At 54.2% G+C, this 23,636-nt stretch overlaps 1 protein-coding gene across 1 annotated transcript; it reads left to right on the top strand.

Moving 5' to 3' along the window:
* Window positions 1–4,920: 4,920 nt before the first annotated feature.
* On the top strand, window positions 4,921–22,884 carry LOC311158233 (dual oxidase 2-like; the record flags this gene model as incomplete). The annotated part of the gene is made up of 33 exons (XM_084213500.1): window positions 4,921–4,984; window positions 5,657–5,740; window positions 7,129–7,293; window positions 8,462–8,649; window positions 9,674–9,875; window positions 10,370–10,536; window positions 10,619–10,679; window positions 10,798–10,894; window positions 11,777–11,864; window positions 12,217–12,319; window positions 12,484–12,647; window positions 13,053–13,219; window positions 13,373–13,491; window positions 14,254–14,391; window positions 14,616–14,729; window positions 15,345–15,547; window positions 15,723–15,908; window positions 16,328–16,553; window positions 16,818–16,911; window positions 17,087–17,262; window positions 17,422–17,491; window positions 17,935–18,030; window positions 18,776–18,954; window positions 19,767–19,997; window positions 20,223–20,322; window positions 20,441–20,490; window positions 20,621–20,748; window positions 20,957–21,110; window positions 21,233–21,465; window positions 21,606–21,764; window positions 21,944–22,099; window positions 22,199–22,327; window positions 22,762–22,884. 33 exons carry the CDS (start codon window positions 4,921–4,923, stop codon window positions 22,882–22,884), a joined length of 4,614 nt encoding a protein of 1,537 aa, XP_084069626.1.
* Between the last annotated feature and the right edge of the window lie 752 nt (window positions 22,885–23,636).

Below are 23,636 nucleotides of genomic sequence, written 5' to 3'. Positions count from 1 at the left end.
TCGAGAGGGGCCAGAAGCAGCCCCTGTTCCCAGCATGAGGGTGCAAAGAACATTCAAAACCCTGTGAGCACATCTAGGCTAAAGGAAGCTGAATTATAGAAAATTAAAAGGTGTGTGTAAGTCACACAGATGACCTTGAACTTCCTCTGGCACTCCACTTCCAGCAATTACACACCTTATTCCTGTGCCTGGGTTTGATCTTCTCCACCAAAACAGATAATATTCTTAGTCCTCTTGTTCTGCTTATTTAATAGCCTCTCTGCCTGTAACTGCCCCAGGAAGTTTGCTAAAGCCAGGGAATGCCAGAGCTGATCTGACTCCTGTCCAAGCAGCATTTTATTATTCTGTTCCTGTACGGAGCAGGTGATTTTGTTCTCATTTTCCAAAACCAGTTTTAATCATATTTTTAGGTAAGATCCAACTCAGAGCAATTCAGCCACAAAAAGCTGGTCCCAAATCCCTGGAGATGAGTGGGGATCACAATAATTATCATAAAACAGTTTGTTTAGGCAGCTGAATTGCTTTTCAATACATAAAGCAATATTTGGTTTGAGAATAATTTTCTGTCCATAACCCAGATAATAACAGCAAAGAGTGGAACAGAGACTGGGATTTTACAATGGCTCTGGACCCAAATTAAGCTTGACTGCCACAGATTGACAGAGCTGCTGTGTGCTCTTAAAAATCTTTTTGGGGGCTATTTTGCTGTAACAGCTTTGGGTTATTTCCTTGGAAAGCCAAACCTGGAGAAAGGCAGCCTTCAATCACTACAATTACCTGGCAAGCAGGAGCTGCAGCTGATTCCTGATGTTACTGAAGTCCAGCAAAAGTGCCCACAAGACAGTCAGAGCTGCTGCAAGAAAAGAAATAAATGAGTGGTTTAACCCAGGACAGATTAAATCATAATGGCTTGAATCCCACTTGTTCCTGGTACCTTTGCCCAAATTTCCTATGAGATACAATGAAGCAGGAAAATTTCCAAGTCAATACTCACCAAAACACAACTCTTCAGATTTTAAAACATTAAAAACCAGAACATAGCAGGGAGAATGCTGTCTTGTTAAATCTAAATTTAACTTTCAACCAGCACCAATGGATGTTTGCTTTTCTGTACAGTGGGATTTGTTTTATAGAGCATTTCCAGGGAAACAACTCTTTTGCTGCCTGCCCATCTTTCTCCCTTGATTGCCCTTCCAGCATTTTTGCAGCTCTTTGGACTTTTTTGCAGCTTTCAAGTGCAAAAGTGATGCCTACAGCTCACAGCAGGAGAAACTGGACTTGTTGCACCTTGGGAGGCATCCTCCACACCGAAGCATTGCTGTGACCTTGGAGCCTCTGTGGGTCCCTCTGTCACAGCAAATGGAGGGGGGAAAAACTGGGAACACCTTCAAGGAAGGATCAGCAGTTCAGCAGAAACAGACAAGTTAATATTATATTTTAAAATAGTCTGAATCTGGAGGAGAGAAAGACAAAGGAGGCAGAAAGTTTGCCCAAACCCCAGAAGTTTCTCCTTACAGAATCTCCATTTCCCTGCTCCAGAATGAATCAAGATAAAAGGATTTTTTTTGGAAGTGCTCAGCCAAAAAACTCCTGGTGGCAGAGCCAGCAGCAATGCTAGCTGGGGCTGACAGCAATCCTAGCTGGGTCGCTCCAGGCTGCAGATTGGTATTTTCCATAGAAACAAAAAATCCTGTCCCCTGGAAACTGAAACATCAGAACTGCGATTCCCAGCGGGGGAAAGAGGGGCGAGGGGAGAGCCTGGCTGCGCTTTCCTGCCCCTGTAACAGGGTGGAACAGAGCAAAACGAGGGTTAACTGCGGACGGGCAGCATCCTCCCCTCGCAGCCCCCCGCAGCAGGGACCGGGGTGGGGGGATGCCGCCCCCTCCCACCACCTACCTCCTCCTCTTCCTCCTCTTCCTCCTCTTCCTCCTGCTGGGGCTGCGGGCGGCTCCGTCCCGCACGGCGCTCTTATAGGGCGCGGGCCGTATGTAACCCGCGCCGCGCCCGCCCCGCCGCACTCCCGCCGCGCCGCTGGCAGGTGAGGCCGCCGCACCGGCACACCGGGGGACAGCGGCACCGGGACGCGCGGGTGGCTGCCCGGGAGGGGGATCGGGATGGGAGGAGTCGGGGACACCGGCGTGGGGGAAAGGGAGGTGGAGCGCCCGGGGGGACGCGCGTCCTGCTCGGTGGAGCGGGGACAGTCGCGGTCCCTGCGTGTGTCTGAGGCCGTGGTGTCCGCACTTGGGAGGACGGTGCGGGACCGGGGCCACGCGTGCTCCTGCCTGCCCGCGGCGTCGGGGCCGCGCGTGTTCCCGCCGGCGTGGGAGCTGCGGGGCCGGGAGCGCGCCTGAGCCCTCCGGCCCCGCGCACCGCCAGGGCCGCGCACGCTGCTACCTGCGGGGATGGGACCGTCACCTCTGCAGGGGACAGGGGCTGGGGCTGTCACTTCTGGAGCGAACAGGGGCTGGGACTGTCACTTCTGCAGGGGACAGGGGCTGGGGCTGCCACTTCTGCAAGGGACAGGGGCTGGAGCTGTCACTTCTGGAGGAGACAGGGGCTGGGGCTGTCACTTCTGGAGGAGACAGGGGCTGGGGCTACTCCTCCCCACATCCTGCTGTGGGGACACGCAGGGATGGGGCCGTGCCCGGGGGATGGAAGGGTCGGGCCGTGTCGCCGTGTCGCCGTGTCCCGAGGGCTCCGGGTGATGTGTGAGCACGGTGAGACGGAGCCGTGCGTGGCCTCACCTGCAGGGTGCGGTGGAGCCCCGCACATCCATCCCTGCCGCTCAAGGACAGAGCGTGTCCCTGCGTGGGGACAGCACACCGCGGGCACAGGCAGAGACCCCCGACCTTCCTCCAGGGGACAGAGTCCCTGCCGTGCTCTGGGGCGCTGGGGGAAGCTGGGGACACGGCTCGTCCCCGTGGGCAGGTTGTCCGGGGGTGTGCACACCTCTAGGACACTCTGGGATCCTGGACTGGGGACATGGAGCCCGTTCTGAAATCCCAGGACTGACTGGGTGGGGGGGAAGGTGGCAGCCCCCAGGTGTGTCCCAGCAGCGCTGGGAAGAGACCGAAATTAGCTGTGACTCACAGGGACCATAGGGATCAGGCTCCAGGCTTCTGGAATGCCCTGGGTCTGCTGTCCTCTGGTGACCACACAGGCTCTGCCATGGGGCTGATGCTCCCTCAGGATGCTGATGTGTTCCACAATCCAAGGCAACTCCAGGGAGAGCCCAGGGGACTCTTGGATGCTGAAGCCTTAACTTTAGGGGAGCCAAATCTACTGGGATCAGGTGGAACAGGAGATCCTTGCTCTGTGGGAAGCTGTGTTTGCACTGACATGTGGTTTTTGGAGGGGTGTGAAACTCCAGGCTGTGACAAGACACAGGGATCCTCTCCGATGGGAGGAGACAAGGCTGACAAGCCTGATTTCACTAGATGCAGAGGGAGGGAGGGAGTTTCCAAAGGTGGCACAGGGAATCTCTGGAAAAGCAGAGTCTGGAGGGCTCATTGTTACAATATTCCTGGGAAGCTTGACAAGGCTGTGGAAATAATCCAAGCTTGCCAAGCTTTCCCTCAGCAAGCTGTGCCAGGGGCTTCCAAGGTCAGTCTGTGGGATGACCACTGTGACTGTGTCACATTGGCCATGATCCAGACTGGAAAAGCTCCAGAGTCTTGGACTGATAAGGCAATAAGTAGATTTTAATTTCTGGGTGTAAGGAGATGAAGGGTTCGTGAGAACTGGCACCTCATCTCACAGCTCGGGACAAGAGTTATTCCCATACCTGAGGACAAGGGAGGTGTGCTCAGTGACAGAAGGAATTGTAAAACACTTGTTGTGCTGGAACTCTATGAGGATACCCAGGGGGGAAGGGGAGATGCAAAAACCCAAAAGTACAGGAATCTCTGGCAGAAGGACTGACCACAGGTTACATGCCCTGCTCACAGCCTGGTGATGAGTGCTTAAATTGATGAATGTAATCAATGTGAGTGCAAATGACAATATTTAAGTCTCAGGCCACTTTGTTTTCCCTGAAGACAGTTCAACATGAACTCATGTTTTGCAGTTTGCACCACTGGGAGTTAGAGGTGAAAAATCTGAAACAGTGCTGATCTTTGGGTACACACTGAACCAGGGACAAAGAGCCATTTTTAGTGGAAAATCCTGTCTTGGAGTTAAACTCAGGTTTGGCATTTCTGTGCATGGAAAGCAGTGGTAGGTGGAATTGTACCATTTGTGACTCTAAGACACTTCACAATTCAGAGCTGGCAGTCCCTCTCTTCTGCCAGGTGTTGTCTGGGGTTTTAAATGTTCAGTTCCCAGTGGTGAATTCTGTTCTGGATCCAGGAAAGTGAGCTGGTAAAGCACCATGAGAAAGGCTGGTCAGGAGGGATGGCCATCAGGTTAGCTCAGAGGGGATCAGATTGTCCTGTCTGCAGGACTCACACACTTTGGGATGTCTGACTGTGAGCTGAGGCTTTTCCATCATGTTCACAGCTGGATTTGCTTGGATGGGTCGATGCAGGAAGAATTTCCAGCTGCAATGTGCCTGTTTCTGTAATGAAGGGCTTTCTGTGAGGGAGCAGACACAGCTGGAGGGTGAGCTGTGAGTCTGAGCTGGCACACCCCAAGGCAGGGCCACTGGTCCTGTCCAGCAGAGAGGGGTTCTCAGGCCAGCTGGCACAGCCTGAGGTGATGGGGTCTCACAGGACTCCTGCCACCTTCCCAGAGCCCAAATTCCCAGGCACTGCTGATGGATGATGGCAGCAGGGAGGTTTCACCCAGCAGCACAAACCACAGAAAGGAGCTGAGGGTGGCTCTTTCCACATTTCCAGCCTCTGGGAAGAGCCCACCTCCAGCTCCCTCCCTCTCCTCTCCTCTCCATTTGCAGGTGGCTGCTTCCAAAGACCCAGTGGCAGATGGAACCTGCAGCAGTGATGCTGAGTTTGGTGGTGGCTCTGGTGGGAACCTGGACCTTGGGGAGTAAGTGTGATTTTGGGAGGGGAACCCAAGGGGAGATCCTGGGTAGTTGGTGCCCCTCAGGGGAATTTCCTCTGACGCACAGGACATCATTTCAGAGCGCCCTGTTCTTGTGGAAGTGTCTCTGCCCAAAGCAGGGTGAAATTTCATGATTCTGTGATGCAGTTTGTGAGGAGATAAGAAAAAAATTGGAGCAAAGTGCAGGTGGAGAGACTGCCCTATGGCAGCTGAGTATGCAGCTTGTTAGCTGGAGCTGGAAGTCTTTGCTAGTATTAGCAAAATAAAAAGTGAAAGTAATAAAAATTAACATGAAGGAAATAAGGTTGATGCAAAAGTGCCAATTATTTCCTTGACTCACATGGACTTTGTAGGAGTGAGAAGTAAGGAGAGGTTTCTGATCCAGTGAGAGAGAAGGAGAAAAGGAATGGCTTTTGGGATTAGACTGGTGGCGGCCACAAATTGATCTGGGGACATCAGGATCACAAGCATGAGTTTCTAATTTTAGCTGTTGTCCCTCAAAAGGCATGCAAAACTTGTCTGGAAATCTGCATAATTGGGAATTTTCAGAAAGAATATGGGGAAAACAAATATCACAATATAAATATAATTCTCTAGTGGTGATGCTTGTTTCATGCTTTTTTCTTGGTGGTCATGAATGGGTCTTGTCCCTTCCAGGAGCCCAGGAGAGCATCTCCTGGGAGCTGCAGCGCTACGATGGCTGGTACAACAACCTGCTGCACCACAGCCACGGCTCTGTGGGTGAGTGCCAGGCATGGGAAGGGTGCCCTGGGGCGAGCTGAGCCGCCCCTTGGGCCTTGGGCTCTCTGATCTGAGCCTGAGCCAGGCAGGCCAGCAGACAGTGCCACCTCCCGTGGCCCTCAATGGTACCTAGATGCATCCCAGAGCAGCATGGAGGGGCCAGACTGCCCCTGTCTGGGCATTGCCACATTTTGCTGCTGCCCAGGCACAATCTGCAGGTCATGCTGGTGTGGGATCAGGCCCAGAGCAAAGCTGTGTCTTTGTGAGATATCTCAGAATAGACTCAGCTCATTTCAGTGGGTGTTTCTGTGATGGTCAGGGATCCCAGAGCTGCAAAAAACCATCTTTAGCCAAAATCACCATGCAGTTCAACAAGGATTCAACACAAGGCAGATGAGTTCATGGTCCAGGCACGCTGAACCCTTTGATTTTCTGCCCTGCAGAGGGGTGATACCATGTACTGGGAGAGGCTTTTGGGATTTCCCTGTGCCACTGGCGAACTGTTTCCTCATGCCTACAGCCATGGGCTCAACTCTAGATGTCCCTGAGCCAGGGACCTGGACAGATCAGGCAGGATCTTATTTAAAACACTGAAGATTCTGAACCCTCATTTCTGGCAGGTTGGTCACTGCTCTGGTGACACACTGGCACAAGAAGCAGTGGCACTTGCCCAGCTTGGAGTCCAAAGGGCTCTCCCACACGACGTGTGTGTCACCAGCCTTTAGTAACACCAAAGCCTGACAGGAAAAACCAGCCCTGACAGACCAGGTTTCCTCTTCTAGAGTAGACAGAGCAGACCTTAACTTTTGGAAATGAATATACAGAAATTAAGCCACAAACTAAGGCAGGAATTCAGGATTTCCCCCAGTTCTGGGGAGCTCCAGTAAATGGAGCCCACCACGCTGGTGACAAGCCTTTTAAAACCAGTGAGAAATGACCTCCTGCCTCTGGGCTTTCCCAGTTTTGGGACCAGCAGTGTGTGCAAAATCAGGGTGTTTCTCTCTCATCTTCACACTTGTCTCTGGCTGCTCCCTCTCCTATTCCCTGTGGGGCTGGATAACACGACACTTCTGTAGGATTGCACTGTTAATAGGGGAGAGCTCAGCATCACTCCAGTTACCCACTGGAGCACCATCCCAGACCTCCAGGAGGCAGCAGGGATGCACACGGACAGGAGAAGGACAGCTGGAAGAGAGGAGGACCCCTCCTGACTTTAGGAGTACCGATTCCACTGTTGCAAGCAGCTTTGTGCGATGCCCCCAAACCTTGCGCATCCTTGGCCACTCCTGGGACCCGAACACGCACCCGCGTGTCCCGCTGTGTCTGTGCCTCCCGCTGGGTGGCCCAGGACCCCCGTGAAACTCACCCCGTGTTTTTTGGTGCTGCAGGAGCCAGGCTGCTGCGCCTGCTGCCGGCGCGCTACGCGGACGGGGTGTACCAGGCGCTGCAGGAGCCCCGTGTGCCCAACGCACGCCGGCTGAGCGCCGCCGTGGCGCGGGGACCCGCGGGGCTGCCCTCCCGCAGGAACACCACCGTGCTGGCTGTCTTCTTCGGTAAGAGCTGGGGGCCACAGCCGCTGCAAAAAGGGTGGGAAAGTGTTGGTATAGAGGTGCTCCTCACCCAGCCCTCCACAGCAGAGCCGTCAGACACCCGTGGGTATCACACTGCCTGGGTGCTGTCGGAACCCAGGACATCCCTCTGGCTCAAACCCCTGCCAGGGGGCTCAGAAACCTTGGCACAGAGCCCAAGACAGATGTGACTTTGATTTTGATCCATGGAAAAAATTACTGACCTTATATGAGGATTTACAAGCCACAAAAGTTTAAGTAGAATGATGGTTAGTTTGTCACAGGGTGGAGAAGTAGAATTTGGGGGTTTTTGGAATGGGGGCTCGGGGTCCCAAGATGCAGGAATTTGGGTGTGCCTTGCCCTTTTTCTCCTTCTTCCTAGCCTCCATCTTCTGGGTGATGTTGGCACTTTTAGATTGGTTTAGAGCAAAAACTCACTGTCCAACATAGGTGACAGCTACTGGGAAATTACTGTAAATAAAGTACACGTAGTTTTTAGTATAAAAGATAACACCGCCTCTGAAGGCGGTCAGTGTGCCTCAACCCGACCTGCCAGACAGACCTCCGTGGGTCAGAGAAAGAATGTTACATATAATAGAAAATAAACAGCCTTGAAAAGCAGAACAGAAGAATCCTGACTCCTTCCCCAGTTGCCAGGCTGGGAAAGGAGACTCTCTGACACATCTCGGGGTCACCCTGACCCAGAGACCCCCGAGGGATATGACTCCACCACAGCACTGTCCAGCTAGGAGAGTTCATGTGGGTTTTTGGGGACCTTTGCCAGCTGACCCAAGTGCTGATATTGGTCAGTTGGGAACTTCCTCATTTCCTTTAGCAGTGGAGCTGCCCCACAGCGAAAACACCTGACAGATGCGATAAGAGCCGTGCTGGGTTAAACTGCTGCAAGTTGGAGCAGGTTTTTCAGTCTCCCAGGAGCTCAGTGGGGTCTTAGGTCTCCAGGCCTGGAGGTGTCTGTCTCTGGGAAATCACAGAATCCCAGAATGTTTGGGTTGGAAGGGATCTCAATGGTCATCTTGTTCCAGTGGGCCAGGTTTCTTCCAGCCCCGTTCAGCCTGGCCTGGGTCACCCTCGCTGCACGGGGTGTCCTGCTCCAGGTGCTGACAGCTGCTGACCACACTTTGATGTCTGCCAGGCTTCCATGTGCTCTTGGACATCCTGGAGATAGAGAAACCCGGCTGCCCCGCTGAGTTCCTCAACATCCACATCCCCTCTGGAGACCCTGTGTTTGACCCTGCCGGCACTGGAGATGTGGTCCTGCCCTTCCAGCGCGTCCGCTGGGCAGCAGGGACAGGGCAGAGCCCCAACAGCCCCCGGGAGCAGGTGGGTGTGCCTTCCTCTGCTCTCTGCCTTCCCTCCAAATTCTTCTCCACCCACCATCAGGGTCAGCAACACCCAAGATAATTTATAAAAATAAAATGGGAGTGCTACTACATCCCTGAAAAGACACATCTCTCAAGCGTTTGAACCAACTGAATGAACCCAAAGTCAACTTCCAGGTTTCACTTTGAGCAATGCTATTGATTGCCCAGGATCAAAGCATTTCCTGAATGAGGAAAAGGTAATCAGGTCAGTTAATTATTGCACGTTGTTTTAGGCACCAAGTCCTATCTTTAATAATGTATCACAAGGATGAGCTGGCACTGCCCCAAAGTTGTGGTGCTTCCCTGAATTTCAGTCATTTTGGAAAATAAATCCAGGTTTCCCCCCAGTTTCCCTGGATTTTGCTGTTCTGCTTGTGTTCCTCAGATTTCTTTCATGCTGGAGATCTTCCCAGCCAAAATCACCAAAGTGAAATACCCCCCTCAACCTTTCACATGACAAACGCTGAAGGGACCAGTGTAGCAAGTGATATTTTCATCAACATTTAAAAGCTTAAAAAATTGGAAACTCCAGCAAGTTTTCAGAATAACAAGTATGTTTCCATGCAAACATTTGGCAGGGGAGATGCTCAACCTGCTGCCAGAACAGTGGGATTTCCTGCTGTGGGATGAGAGGGGACAGCTCTGGTGTTCCCAGCTCCCCAGAATGGGTTTAGTCCCCTTCCAGCCTACATGGGACTCACAGATGTCTGCTTCTGGGCATAGTCAAAATAACTGGGGAAAAACAATCCCAAATGTACTTTTGAAAAGCTTGTACCTGGTCTTTACCTGACACTAACTCCTGAAGTTTGCACAGAGATTGTCTGTGTATTTATTTGCTTCCTGAGATCTCTTGCTAAAATGGGGTTAAAACAGACTGCTTTGCAAGAGCAAAAGGGGCAGACTGAGGTTTTCCAGACCTCTTTTTTACACCTTTCCATGAAACCCTGGCCCCTGTTAATGCCTTTTCCCTGTGCCTGCCCTAGACCAACGAGATGACAGGCTGGCTGGATGGCAGCTCCATCTACGGCCCCTCACACTCCTGGAGCGATGCCCTGAGGAGCTTCCAGGGGGGACAGCTGGCACCAGGGCCCAACGGGAGCCTCCCGAGGCAGACGGACGGGAGGGTGCCCATGTGGAAGGCCCTGGATCCATCCACGGGACAGGGAGGTCTCCGAGGCATCTTTGGTAATGGTGGCACCCCGATGTTCTTCATCCCTGATTGGGAGCAGGGGGACCCTGGAGCTGAGCCCAGGACAGGGGAAAGGGCAGAAGGTGCAGAGGGAGGGAGGATATATGGACCTATGGGAGAGCAGGCAGTTTCCCAAGGGGGTGGAAGATTTGAGCCCCAGCAAGGACACAGCAGGAACTCCAGAGCCTCATGCCCAGGTGGCAGTGTCAGAGATCAGCTCTGGTGCCAGCTGAGCTCCTCTGGGCAGAGGGGCTGCTGCTGACACAAACCCACCCAGCTTGCTCTGAGTTCCTCACCTGCCCAACCTCTGGTCCATGCTGGGGGCCCGGTGCGGCTCCTTACCTGCCCAGGTTGCTGTTCTGCCCGGGGAAGACGCGGGGACAAGGGGACACTGGGCTGGATCCACAGGGCCGGGTGTGCTCCCCCAGCCACGGGCAAAGCCAGAGCCAGCGCTGACATCCCCCACTGATGGTCGTGGTGGCTCTTGCAGACCTGGGGAGTGCCTGGGGGAATGAGAACCCCTTCCTGCAGGCCGAGAGCATCGCCTGGTTCCGCTACCACAACCACGTGGCCGCAGCCCTGGCCCAGAAGCATCCTGCCTGGTCCGATGAGGATCTCTTCCAGCACGCCCGCAAGAGGGTCATCGCCACCCTCCAGGTGAGGGCTGGCACCCCCCAGCTCTGCTGGCACCCCCAGATCTTGCCTGGTTCTGGCCCTGACCCACTTCCCTGTTCCCCAGAGCATCGTTCTGTACGAGTGGCTGCCGACCCTGCTGGGCACGCGGGTCCCGGAGTACCGAGGTGAGGGGGGCAGGCAGGGGAGGGCTGGAAGCAGGGAAGGAGGACTAGGGGAGCTGGTGGGTGGGGAGGAAGAGGGAGCTTGGCCCCTCTTCCCTCCAGCCTGGCTACTGCCCCACAGGTTACCAGCAGCACCTGGACCCCAGCCTCTCTCCTGAATTTGTGGCAGCTGCCGGGCAATTCCTGGCCACCATGGTGCCTCCAGGAGTTTACAAGAGGTAGGAGCAGCCTGGGGGGACCGTGGGACTGCAGTGTGAGGGGAGAGCGTGCCCAAGCTGGGCTGGTGACTGGGAATGGTCTTTGTTGGGATGGTTGTTGGGGAAGATGAAAGAAAGTCTTATGAATATGATTGTCTAGCAAAAGGTTTTGAGAATATAGAAACAATAAGCAAAATTGAAATGAAAGCAAGCTTTGAGATACCTTAGTTAGTAAACAACTAAAAAACAATAGTATGACCAGCTAAAAGTAATCCCCTTTTAGTGAAACAATACCCTCTGCTTGCAAGCAAGTCCAAAAGTCAGAGCAGACCCTACTAACTTAGCAAAAAAAAGTCCAAAGAGTAATTTTTAAAATTTAAAATGTAACACAGTATAGTAATGTAAAAATTCTTATAAACTGTATGTCAATACTATAAAATTTATATATTGTACCAGGTTGGTTAGTAAAAATGAGAATATTCAACACAAAAAAAGATTTATTGTATTGTAATAAGAACCTCTCTCTTTTATCCTCCTCTAATCTCTCTCTCTCTCTCATCCTCTTTACCACTCTCTTCTCCCAAGCCCGCTCTGAGTTCTGACTAGCAGCTCCAAGCAGGGCCCCTGCACCCACGCCCTTTACAACAAACCACAAATTCCACAACCTAACACCAAAAATCTCTCATCTCCGTCTGTCCCAGCCATCCTACCCCCGTCACTCCTGCAGATGGCCTCTGTCCCTTCCCCATGTCACTCCTGCAGATGGCCTCTGTCCCTTCCCCATGTCACTCCTACAGATGGCCTCTGTCCCTTCCCCATGTCTCAGCTGGGGCAGCCAAGCCCTGGCAGCTCTGGGCAGCCCTGGCTCAGAGCTGTGGGCTCCATCCTCCTCTGCTGTTCCAGGGACACCAGGTGCCAGTTCCAGAACGTGTCTGTCTCCGGTGCCTCGTTCCCAGCAGTGAGGCTCTGCAACAGCTACTGGAGCAGAGAGGTACAGGGGAAGGAGCGCGGGGGTCCCGAGGATGTGGCAGGCTGGCCAGGGGGCTTCATCCCTTCCTCTGTGTTATGGGGCTCCCCATGGGGGTCTGTAAGGGAAATTGGGTGCAGAGCATGACAGCCAGACAAGGGGTGAGGGATCCCCCCCATCCAGCATCCCCAGCCTTCAGCTGTGTCAGGCTCAGACCTCGAGGCTGATCTGATGTGGAGAAAATGAGCCTGGAAGGGGTCCCTGATTCCCCTACACCATGAGCCTGCACCCCTGGGGGCACCAGCTCAGGGTTGTGGGGCTGCTTTCTGTCCTCCCTTGTGCAAGAGGAATCACTGGCTCTTCCCATGCCTGTCAGAGCCCTGGGCTGCAGCAGGCAGAGGATGTGGACAAGCTCCTGCTGGGGATGAGCTCACAGATCGCAGAGCGGGAGGACAACGTTGTGGTGGAGGATCTCCAAGGTCTGTACTGCAGCTGTGCCTCGGTGGGGGCCCCCCTTGTGCTGGGGGCAGGGTGGGGAGGCAGGTCCCATTGCCTCCTTCGTCAGCACCCAGCCACACTCTTCAGCCTCTTTAGTGGAGGTGCAGAGAGCTGCAGGACTCACCTGCAGCATGCCCACCCACAGATTACTGGTATGGACCCCTGAAGTACTCCCGCACCGACTACGTGGCCAGCTGGATCCAGCGTGGGAGAGACTTTGGCCTGCCCACCTATAACCAAGTCCGGCAGCATTTTGGGTTGGAACCTCTCCAAAACTGGTCAAACCTCGCCCCACACCTGGAGCCACAGGTAACAGGGCAAGGAATGTGTGTGGGCCAAAGGGTGATGGGGTGTCCCAGGCAGGAACTGAATTCTGCAGCACCAGAGGAAGAGGGAGATCAGTGCTCGTCCTGCCCTGGCTGATTTTCATGCCTGTTGGGGGTAACTGTGTAATTTCACGGCATGAATAAACCATCCTGCCCACTGGGCACTCTGCTCCTCCTAGAGCTGAGATGCTCTGAGAGTGATGCTCAGTTGCTCAAGTTCAAGCCATGAGCTCGAGGCTGTGTGAGGTTCAGCATCCTCCCAGCCCACAGATGTGTGTGATGCCTGGGAAATGCACATTCCTTACACCTCCTGATGCTTGCCAACACTTTCTGGTGCCCTGGCAGAATTCCCTGTGCTCACAGATGTGTGGTGGGGGTTTCTCACCAGGTCCTGCAGAAGGTTGCTGCCCTGTATGGCAACAACGTGGCTGAGCTGGAGCTGCTCCCTGGAGGCATGCTGGAGGCTGATGGCTCCCTCTTCTCCACCATCATCCTGGAACAGTTTCTGCGCCTGCGTGATGGCGACAGGTTTTGGTTTGAAAACACCAAGAACGGGTAATTGCCTCGTCCCTGTCTGGGAGCTGCTCTGCAAACCCCAGTTACACATGAAAACTGGAGGAAAAAGAGTCCTCTGGCTTCCTCAGTTCCTTCCTGATGCTGCTCAGTGGCACCTGGGGCAACCACTTCTCTCCACGTCCTTTTCCTCAGGCTGTTCACAGAGGAGGAAATCAGGGAGATCCGTAACACCACCTTTCACAGCGTCCTGACTGCTGTCACCTTTGCCAAACCCACAGACCTCCAGCCCCACGTGTTCGTTTGGAGAGAGGGTGAGTGCACCCTGCAGTGGGAGGGCACAGGGAGGGAAGGGCTCCTGCGGGGCAGCAAGGAACACAGAGCCAACCCAGAGACACAGCTGGTGAGTAAAGGGCACAGGGAACACACCAGGTTTGGAGTTTCTCAAGCCTCACACCTGCAATGACCCTAAACCAGCAAAATGGGCACAGAATGCAGTTCCTTGTGAGCAAGACATTGATGCATGATGCAGATGTTGAAAGAGGACTGTGGTGCAGGCAGGCATGATCCCAAGGGAAAAATGCATATTACTGTTTGGCAAAATGCCTTTTCCTCTTGGAATCTTGCCACATCTTCCCATTTACTGTAAGCATTACATCTGGGCAGCGTTCCAGACCTTGGAGGGTGCTTTTATTCCCTTGGTGTGCGTTCCTTGTAGTCACACCAGGAGGACTTCCTGGATTTGCAGCGCCCAGATGACCGTAGGCTCCGAGCCCCAGATTGCTGTGGCCCAGGGTGCCTCTTGGTCAGCCCATCCCTACAGGAGAGGTGGTGGTGCTGAACCTGCAGAGCACTTGAGTCCAGTTCTTTGCTTGGTTTGTTGTGGCAGGCAAAAGTTGAACCCAAACCCAAAGGCTGTCCCCAGGATGTGGAGTTTCAATCGAGCACCCAATTCTGCACTGCTGGGTCACTCAGCCATGACCCCCATCAACATCTTAACGCAGAGGCTCCTGGGGGGGATGCAGGTGAGCTGGCTGCAGGGGCAGTGACACTGACAGCCTGTTTCCCCCTTGCAGGGGACCCCTGCCCCCAGCCCCAGCAGCTGACAGCTCAGCACCTGGCCAACTGCACGCCCATGGTGGTGCTGGACTACTTCGCAGGCAGTGGCGCAGGCTTCGGGATCATCATCGCTGTCCTCTGCTGCCTGCCCCTGGGTTTGTCATTCTGTTTCCCCTCCCTGTCACTCTGCTCCTCTTCCACCTCTCCACCAGAGAAAAGGGCTGAGTGCCCATGGACAAAGCACTTCCCAACTGGAGGTGCTGAGTCCTGGTCTCTGCTGAGGTGCTTGAGCTGGCAGGGTCCTTGGGCACCAGGGTGGAGCCACGAGGGGAAAGGAGCTCTGTGATCTCTCATGCCCCCTTCTCCCCTGTGTCCCCAGTGACTCTGTTTGTTGCCTGGGTGGTTGCTGCTCTCCGCAAGAGGGATTTCCAGAAGCTGCAGAGGAAGCAGGGCACCAGCGTGCGCAGGGAGGTGTCCGGCGAGGCCGTACACGGTGAGGTGGCTCTGTCAGCCCTGAGGTGGCATCTGCTGCTGCTGCTGCTGCTGCAGCCAGGCACACTCTGAGGCAGGGCAGGGCCTGGGGCTTGTACCCAGATGGGATGTAAGGAGGAGCTGCTTCCCCAGGAGCGTAGTCAAGCAGTGGGACGGGGATAGCTTCTGGGGTAGCCCATCCTACCCAAGGCCTGGCCAGACACAGCATTGAGCAGACTGACCCGTGGCTGGTGCTGCTCTGGGCAGGAGGCTGGGCAAGATACCCTTCCAACCTGAGCTCCTTCCAGCCTGAGTCATCCTGTGCCCTGCTAATTCCAAACCTCCCCAGATCACACCTTGCCTGAAGGGAACCTGTGCAGGGCAATTGCACCACTAGCTCCAGGACAGGGACACTATCTCCTCACTCTGCACACTGGAAAAATCCTGCCTCCCTGCTCCATAGCCTGTGCTCCTCCTGTGTCCATGTGCTTGAGTTCTGCAGTTGGGAGATCATCATTATTCCTTTAAGATGCTCCTGGTTATGAAATCGCTCCCAAACTGCCTCTCAGTGAAGGAGGTTCTGAGATGGCAGAGTGCTGTGCCCTCTCCTGCTGAGTCCTGTGCTCTCTCCCAGCAGCCATGGAGTGGCATGGGCCCAAGACAGACAACTGTCCTGTCTACATTCAGCTCCAAGCTGACAAAGTGCTCAAAGTGCTGGATAGCAGGGGGTCTGTGCTCCGGAGCATCAACCTGAAAGCCCAGCCAAGAGTGGAGGTGGTTCTCTCCAACAACAAAGGGAACAAAGCTCTGCTCCTGAAGAGCCCCAAGGAGTATGACCTGGTAAGTACCCTGGGGCCTGGCTTATGGCACCTTCCCCTGGACCCTCTGCCCCCCTCACCTGGGGGCACTGTAAGGCCTTGAAGGGAGGTCGTGGCCTCCTGAGAGCCACCATGTCCAGCAAATACAGTGGAGCTGAGCCTCTGGTGATCACAGCCAGTCTGTGGGTCCTTTGCAGGTGCTGCTCTTCAATGAGGAGGCTGAGAGGAGCATCTTTGTTGGGAAGCTCAGAGACTACTTGAAGGAGAGCAGATTTGACCTGCATCTGTCTGAGATGAAGGAGAAGAGCCTGATGAAACGGGCAGTCACCCAGGAGCAGAGAAAACAAATTCTGGAGACTTTCTTCAGGCACCTGTTTGCTCAGGTGTGTAGAGGTGTAGCCAAGCCCTGATGCGTGGGGGAAGGTATTTCTGTATTGATTAAACAATGAGCATTGGGGCTGGTGCTTTCTGGAAGAGCTGCTAAGCCACACACAAGGAAGCTGCCAATACTTCCAAGAAATACATTTTCCTTGGAAGACAAAGGGAGATCTCCTGCAGTGACACGGGTGTCTCAAGTGGTAAAGAAACTACGGGGTGATGTAACAGGTCTCCAGAGTGGTCAGTCACGTGGAGTGTGAGAAGTCACATTGTGTAGGAGGGACGCGGAATTTTCTCCATGGTATCTGCTGTGAGTTTGGTGCCAGGGAGCCACCAGTCTTTGTGCAATGGGTCAGAAAGGAAAACACCAGCCTTCTGTTCTGCCATCACTCACAGCATTTCTTTTGTGGGACGCAACCTGCAGGTGCTGGAAATCGACAGATCCGACGCCGGGGAGCTCAGCTTTGAATCTTCACAGAGGGCAAAGGAGTCTCTTACCTGTGAGCTGAGCAGGGCTGAGTTTGCTGAAGCCTTGGGGCTCAAAGAGCACTCCATGTTCGTGGAGTCCATGTTCTCCCTGGCTGACAAAGATGGCAATGGCTACATCTCCTTTCGGGAGTTCCTGGACATCTTGGTGGTCTTCATGAAAGGTGGGAGCTGGAGCTGGGTAATCCCTCTGTCTGCTGTCCTTGGACCCATTTCTAGGCTCTGTCAGAGCAGAGGTCAACCTGTAGACACTGCTGCAGGTTAAAATGTGTGTCTACCCAATATTTCACCTTGCACTTGAGAAAGTCAAGTGGAAGGGTGAGGCTCCCCTGCTGCAGGGTCCAGACACTCAAAAACAACATATGAAACCGTCTTTGTTGTTGAAGATAGGATCTTGTTCTTACTTTGCCTCTTCCTCTCCCCACCAGGGTCCCCAGAGGAAAAGTCCAAGGTGATGTTCAGGATGTATGACATTGATGAGAATGGGTTCCTCTCCAAGGAGGAGTTTCTGAGGATGCTCAGGTACTCTCCCTCCTCTCCTAATGTTTTCACAATGTTTATAGACATGTCCTCAGAAGCAGCTCCAGTTTCTGTGCTTCTGGGCGCAAGTGCAACCAAGAGCCCATTCCTCCCACGAAACTGCTCTGTGTTATTTGAGGGACTCAGCTGGTGTTCCCCTCTCTCCTCCTTGCTCCAGGTCCTTCATTGAGATCTCCAACAACTGCCTGTCCAGAGAACAGGCAGAGCAGGTGACTGAGTCCATGTTCCGGGCCTCGGGCTTCCAGGACAGGGATGAGCTGACGTGGGAGAATTTCCATTACATGCTGCGGGACCACGACAGCGAGCTCCGCCTCACCCAGCTCTGCGTCAAGGGTCAGTGGGCACCGGCCCTGCACAGCCCAGCCCCTGCAAGGCTGGAGGCAGTGGGCACCACTGTTTGGGTCAGCTCAGAGCTTTTCCCTGACCATAGATGATTCCTAAACTTTGCCTTGCACCTTCTGAATGGCTGTTTGTCCTTCTGTCTCCTCCAAGGTATCCCTGAAATCTCCAAGCAAAATCTGCGCAACTGTGTCTCCTTCATAAGAAAGAATGAGCCAAAAAGGTAAGCTCCCTTCCTCAGTGTCACTGCTGCTATTCCATCTCTTCCTGCCCTGGCTCACATCTATCCTCCACCCCAAGCTTTCCAACAAATGCTCCCACCAGATGTGGGAGCTCCCAGCACTGGGGAAGGGGTGGGAAGTGCATGCTGCAGTGGGGCTGCCGTCCTCCTCCCCAGGCACAGCCAAAAGGGAGGAATTGCCTCCTGCAGAGCCCTGTTGCATCCTCTGTGTGGGGATGGGAGTCCTGCACTGCTCTTCAGATGGAGGGGTTATCTTGGAGGGAATCCAGACCATATGCAATTGGAGTTAATGCAGGCAGGCTTGCACAAAAGAGCTGGACATGTTCCCAGCTGAGCCTGAGGTGGGAAGTGGAGAAAAGGGGAAAATTTCAACAAGCACTCCTAGCATATAGAACTGTGGGCTAGATATAGCTCTATTTCCACAGAACCATCTCAGAGGAGGGGAAAGACCCAAATCTGGACACTGTGAGTCACTACATGGAGAGAAAAGGCCAAGAACTGAGGAAGAGACCAGGAAGAAAGTGAGTCCCCTCACCAGCTGTGCTTCTGGGGCTTGGGCTTATCCTGTTTGCTGCTTCTCACACCTCCATGTCAGTCTGGGTAGCCCTCTAGTCAAATGTCACTGTTCCAAGGAGGCAGGCACTCATTGGCCAAGGAGCTACAGAAAGAATCTCATCTTGGCAGGACAGTGCCATAGCTGGGTCTGGGTGATGTGTCTCTACAAAAAAAAAAAAAAAAAGAAGAAAGAAATGAAGTGGCCGACTCCAGAGGTTGGCATAGTGGCTTTTAGAGAGGGGTTTTGTCTGACAGCTCCTGCCTGTGCTCCTCTGCTTCTTGGGCTGCTGCTGGTTCACCTGGACTGCCTACAAGAGAGAATTTGGTCCTCCCTGCTTTGGTCCTTCCTTTCTTCAAGGAAGCAGTTCTGCTGCTGTTATTGTTGGCTATAATATCTTAGTTTGCCTTAATTGCACCAATTAAGGAAGCTCCCCTTTTGCAGATAATTTTTTGATGGTTGAATATTATTATGAAACGTACAGTTCTCATCTACAGTTTCGTTTGTGAGTCACTGCCTCCACGTTTGCTACCAGCTTTTGAAGGCATTGTAGAGCAGGCTGACCTGAGATCACCCTCAGATGGTGTGTGCCCTGCAGGTCACCCCTGTCACTGATGTGCAGGAGCACTTTAAAAGGAAACCCAAACCTGGGCCCTGAGCCATTCCTTGCCAGGAAAACCTCACAGTGACACCAGCACTCCTGCATTTGCCAGGGCAAACAACTACCAGCTGCATCTGTACACGGAAGCGCAGCGGAAGAAGTACGAGAGGAACAGAGTGCAGCAGAAGATCCAGGAGTTCAAGCGCTTCGTGGAGAATTACCGGCGCCACATCGTCTGCGTCATCCTCTTCTCTGCCATCACTGCTGGGGTCTTTGCTGAGAGAGCCTACTGTGAGTGCCACCCTGCCCTGCTGAGGGGACACGGGCCTCCTGCCTCAATGCTGGTGGCTGCCTGGGGCATGCTGGGCACAACTTCAGGCAGCTGTGTCAGTTCTGCCCTGGACTGAGTCCCCAAAGGTTGGAATGGATCTCTGGAAGGGTCTGGTCCAATGCCCTCCTCAGAGAAAACCCTTTTCCAAAGCTGAATGAGGCTGCTGAAGGCCTTGTCTAGAGAAAGTGTGAGGAGTACCAAGGCTGGTGATTCCGCTGCCTTGCTGGTCCTGTGCTGATTTTTGATCATCCTCCCTGTGGAGAATTTCAAGAATTCAAACCTGAGTTTTCTACAGTGAAACTCGTTCTCTTGCCTCATATCCTTCCACTTTCCATCCCAGAGAAAGACTTGCTGCCCATGAGACGGCTGCAGACAGCCAGCTTCCCTGACCCATCTCCTCTAGCCTGAACAAGCCCATTTCCCTCAGCCTTTCCCTTACACAGACACAGCTCTATGACATCCAGCAGCTCCCACCCATCCTGGTGGTCTCCACTGGACTTGTTCCAGTTTATGGACACTTTTTATACTGGATTCCCCAGCTGAGACCACAGTAGTCCCAAGTGCAGATTCCCAGGTGGACATTCTCCTCCCTGGGTCTCCAAGGACACCCTGTCATCCAGCAGTTCTGGGTCATTGTGCCCCTTTCCCCACACAAACCCATCCCTGGTGTCCTGTTTCTGGTGGAGCCACACAGGCGGCTGTCCCCTTGCTGCAGGGAGGGTGATGGCCTCAGCGCTGGGCACACAACACCCCCTCTGCTCTCTCTCCCCAGACTATGCCTTTGCATCTCCCAGCACTGGAATTGCACAGACCACCTTCGTGGGGATCATCATCTCCAGGGGATCAGCTGCCTCCATCTCCTTCATGTACTCCTACATCCTGCTCACCATGTGCCGCAACCTCATCACTGTCCTGCGGGAGACCTTCCTCAATCACTACATCCCCTTCGACGCCGCCGTCGACTTCCACCGCTGGATTGCCATGGCAGCCCTGATTTTCTCAGGTGGGTGGGCTGCTGGGGCATTGCCACCTACCAGCAGAGGGCCAGCCCATCACACCATGGCAGGACCAGGCAGAAGCTTAAAGAACTTGCAGAGACATAGATGCCTTGCACTACAGAAAAGGAGCCCTCTGAGTCACTCCAGGTCCCAGGGCACAGCAGCAGAGTCTGACACATCTCCATCCACATCAAGTGATGCTTCTTTCTCTGTGTTTTTGTCTCTTACAGTGCTCCACACCGCAGGTCACGTAGTGAATGTCTACATCTTCTCAGTCACACCTCTCAGTGTGCTGTCCTGCCTTTTCCCCACTGTCTTTACAAATGATGGGTAGGTGGAATTTGAAGCAGAGTCCAGACAAGGGTGTCCTGGGCATGGACAGAAATGAAAATGGAAACCATTGGTTCATTCTGGTCACTCCATGGTGCAATCTCTTTTCCTTCTCCAGGTCACAGCTCCCACAGAAGTATTACTGGTGGTTCTTCCAGACTATTCCAGGTGAGAACACCGAGCAGACAGACCTGCACACCTGTGTCCAGGATGGGCAGCCCTCTGTCCAGTCCAGTCAGAGCCCCTGTGGGGCTGCCCTGTTCTCCCCCACGGAGCCTCTCAACTCTTCCTCTCACAGGCATGACAGGAGTGCTGCTGCTCGTGGTCCTTGCTGTGATGTACGTGTTTGCCACACGCCACTTCCGGCGGGTCAGCTTCCAGGGCTTTTGGATCACTCACCACCTCTACATGCTGCTCTACATCCTGGTAAAGGATTTGGGCTGGAAGTGAGGGATGGTGCCCATGCACTGCAAGCCTGTAGGTCAAGTCAGCGGAGCTGATGAGATGGAAAAGCTTGGGGTAGTCCCAATGGAGATGGTAGCCCCAGTCCTGGCTCCCCATTGCTGTTGAGCTGCCACCAAATCATGCCCGGGGGGATGACTCTCCTTGCTAAAGGGTTCTGCTCCCTGCCCAGGTCATCATCCATGGCAGCTACGCACTGATCCAGCAGCCCCGTTTCTACATCTACTTCATCATCCCAGCTCTCATCTACAGTGCGGACAAGCTGTACAGCCTGAGCAGGAAGAAGGTGGAGATCAGTGTGGTGAAAGCCGAGCTCCTGCCCTCAGGTACCACCACAGCACCAGCCCAGCCCAGGCTCCCTGCAAGCGCACCAGGGGCCGCAGCGCTGTAGGAAAATCAACTCCTCAACACCTCCACCTTACCGGAGCCCCCTCCCATCTCCCCACAGGTGTCACCCACCTGCAGTTCCAGCGGCCACAGGACTTTGACTACAAGTCCGGGCAGTGGGTGCGCATCGCCTGCATGGGCTTGAGCACCACGGAGTACCACCCCTTCACGCTGACCTCGGCCCCGCACGACGACACGCTGAGCCTGCACATCCGCGCCGTCGGGCCCTGGACCACCCGCCTGCGGGAGCTCTACTCCCCCAAGAGCCTGGCCCTCCTCGGCACGCTGCCCAAGGTGAGCCCTGCTCAGCATGTCACCCATCTGAGCCCGAGAGAGCATCTTGGCAACGTGTCGTGCCAAGCATGAAGCCCTTCTCCAGCCCTTCCAAGACGCGGGCAAGCAGAGACTTCTGCTAACAGCTGACCCCTTTCCAGCTCTACCTGGACGGGCCCTTTGGGGAGGGCCACCAGGAATGGAACAAGTTTGAGGTGTCGGTGTTGGTGGGAGGAGGCATCGGGGTGACTCCCTTCGCATCCATTCTCAAGGACCTGGTCTTCAAGTCATCCATAAACTCCAAGCTGCTGTGTAAGAAGGTAAGAGTATCTGAAAGACAAGCCCCCCCCTGAGAGGCTGGACTTGATCTCAGAGATTATTTTCAACCTAATTGATTCTGTGATTCTGAGATGCCTCCTGCTGCTGCTGGTTTCTTTGGGGGTAAAATCCTCCATGGAGTCCATAAGGATGCTGCCCCACTCTGGGCTTCATTCCACAGATCTATTTCATCTGGGTGACACGCACGCAGAGGCAGTTTGAGTGGCTGACGGACATCATCCGGGAGGTGGAGGAATCAGACAAGAACGGCTTGGTCTCTGTGCACATCTACATCACACAGCTGGCTGAGAAGTTCGATCTGCGCACCACCATGCTGGTGAGCCTGGGCATCCAAGGGGGAGGATGCCAGGCCATGCCATGCCAGGCCATGCTGGGCTGTGCTGGGCCGTCTGACGTGCACCAATCTCTCTTTCAGTACATCTGCGAGCGGCACTTCCAGAAGGTGCTGAACAGGAGCCTGTTCACGGGGCTGCGCTCCATCACCCACTTTGGGCGCCCTCCCTTCGTGCCCTTTTTCTGCTCGCTGCAGGAGGTGCACCCTGAGGTCAGTGTCTGGCTGGGACAGGAGGAGGTGCACCCACTGGCCATTGAGGAGGACTGGTCCCAGCCTGTCCCCAAGGTCCTGGAGACCTCAGTGGCATCTGCACCAAGACCAGAGCAGAGGGGAATGAATCCTGTTTTCCCTCTGGAGCCAGGCTGAGTTTGTTGCCAGGAGTGAGCAATGGCCCATACCAGGCAAACACCCCCTGCTATTGCAGGACCCTGGCTGCAACCACTGACCTGAGCTGGGGGTTCCCATCCTTCCTCCATGGCCCTGGCAGCTCCATGGGAACGTGACAACCTCCCCAAAAGCCTCTGCAGGCTGAGACAGACTGCTCAGCCAGCGTCCATGCCCAAAGCTGTCTGAGAGCAAGGGGGGCTGGACTGTGGGGAGAACTGGTGTTGCAGTCTGACCCCTCTGGCTCCCTCCTTCCCCAGGTGCAAAAGATCGGCGTGTTCAGCTGTGGCCCGCCCGGGATGACAAAGAGTGTGGAGCAGGCTTGCCGGCAGATGAACAAGAAGGACCAGACCTACTTTGCACATCACTATGAGAATTTCTGACCCTACCCCACACTGTTCCACCCTCTGGCTGCAGCTGCATTTTTTCACCCTAGCACCTAGCAGCAATACTTCCAGCAGCCACAGTCCTAGGCTCCCACCCAGCACCTTCCCCAGGTGAAAGCCACGCACAGCTGAGTGCAGGGATACTGAGACTCACACAGCAGAGACCTGTGTGCTAGTAAAGCCTTATCATCCCAGCACTGCCCTACATGGCCCCAGTGTGAACCCCTGAGCCCTGCTACCATCCACACATCCCTGCAGCCCCACTGCCGGGGCCATGCTGGTGTGTCCCAGTCCAGAAAACCCACGGCTGGAGTTAAACCCAGCTCTGCCCCCTTAATCACAGAGGACAGAGCTTCTGCTCTGCTGGGGGACTCAGGGAATGTCTCTGACCAGCTCTGGGGAGCAGCTTGGTGCCTGCACAACCTGAATTCACAGCACTTTGTTCCAAGACCCATGTGGTGAACAGATGGGGTGAGGAGCCAGCAAGCTCCCTGCTATCCCTCTTTTTGATACAGCTCACATACTCACATACTCTTCAGTGCCTGCTTGTTAACTCTCCAAGCCTTCCCTTCTTCCAGCAGTGTCAATCCTTCAATCAGGAATCAGTTGTACTTGTTTAAGTAATGCCTGGCTTTGCATCACTGCTGCTTTTTCAGGCTGTGGTTGAGCTCAAATAAAGCTGATTGAAGTCTTAAAACACTTTCTTGCCTCCTGTAGTTGGGTCTTGGTCACCTGGGGACTTGTAATAT

The sequence above is a fragment of the Fringilla coelebs genome (genome assembly GCF_963513975.1).
Source record: "Fringilla coelebs genome assembly, chromosome: 12".
Taxonomy (NCBI): domain Eukaryota; kingdom Metazoa; phylum Chordata; class Aves; order Passeriformes; family Fringillidae; genus Fringilla; species Fringilla coelebs.
Note: the sequence above shows the minus strand (reverse complement) of the source record. Positions and strands in the feature narration are given on the sequence as shown.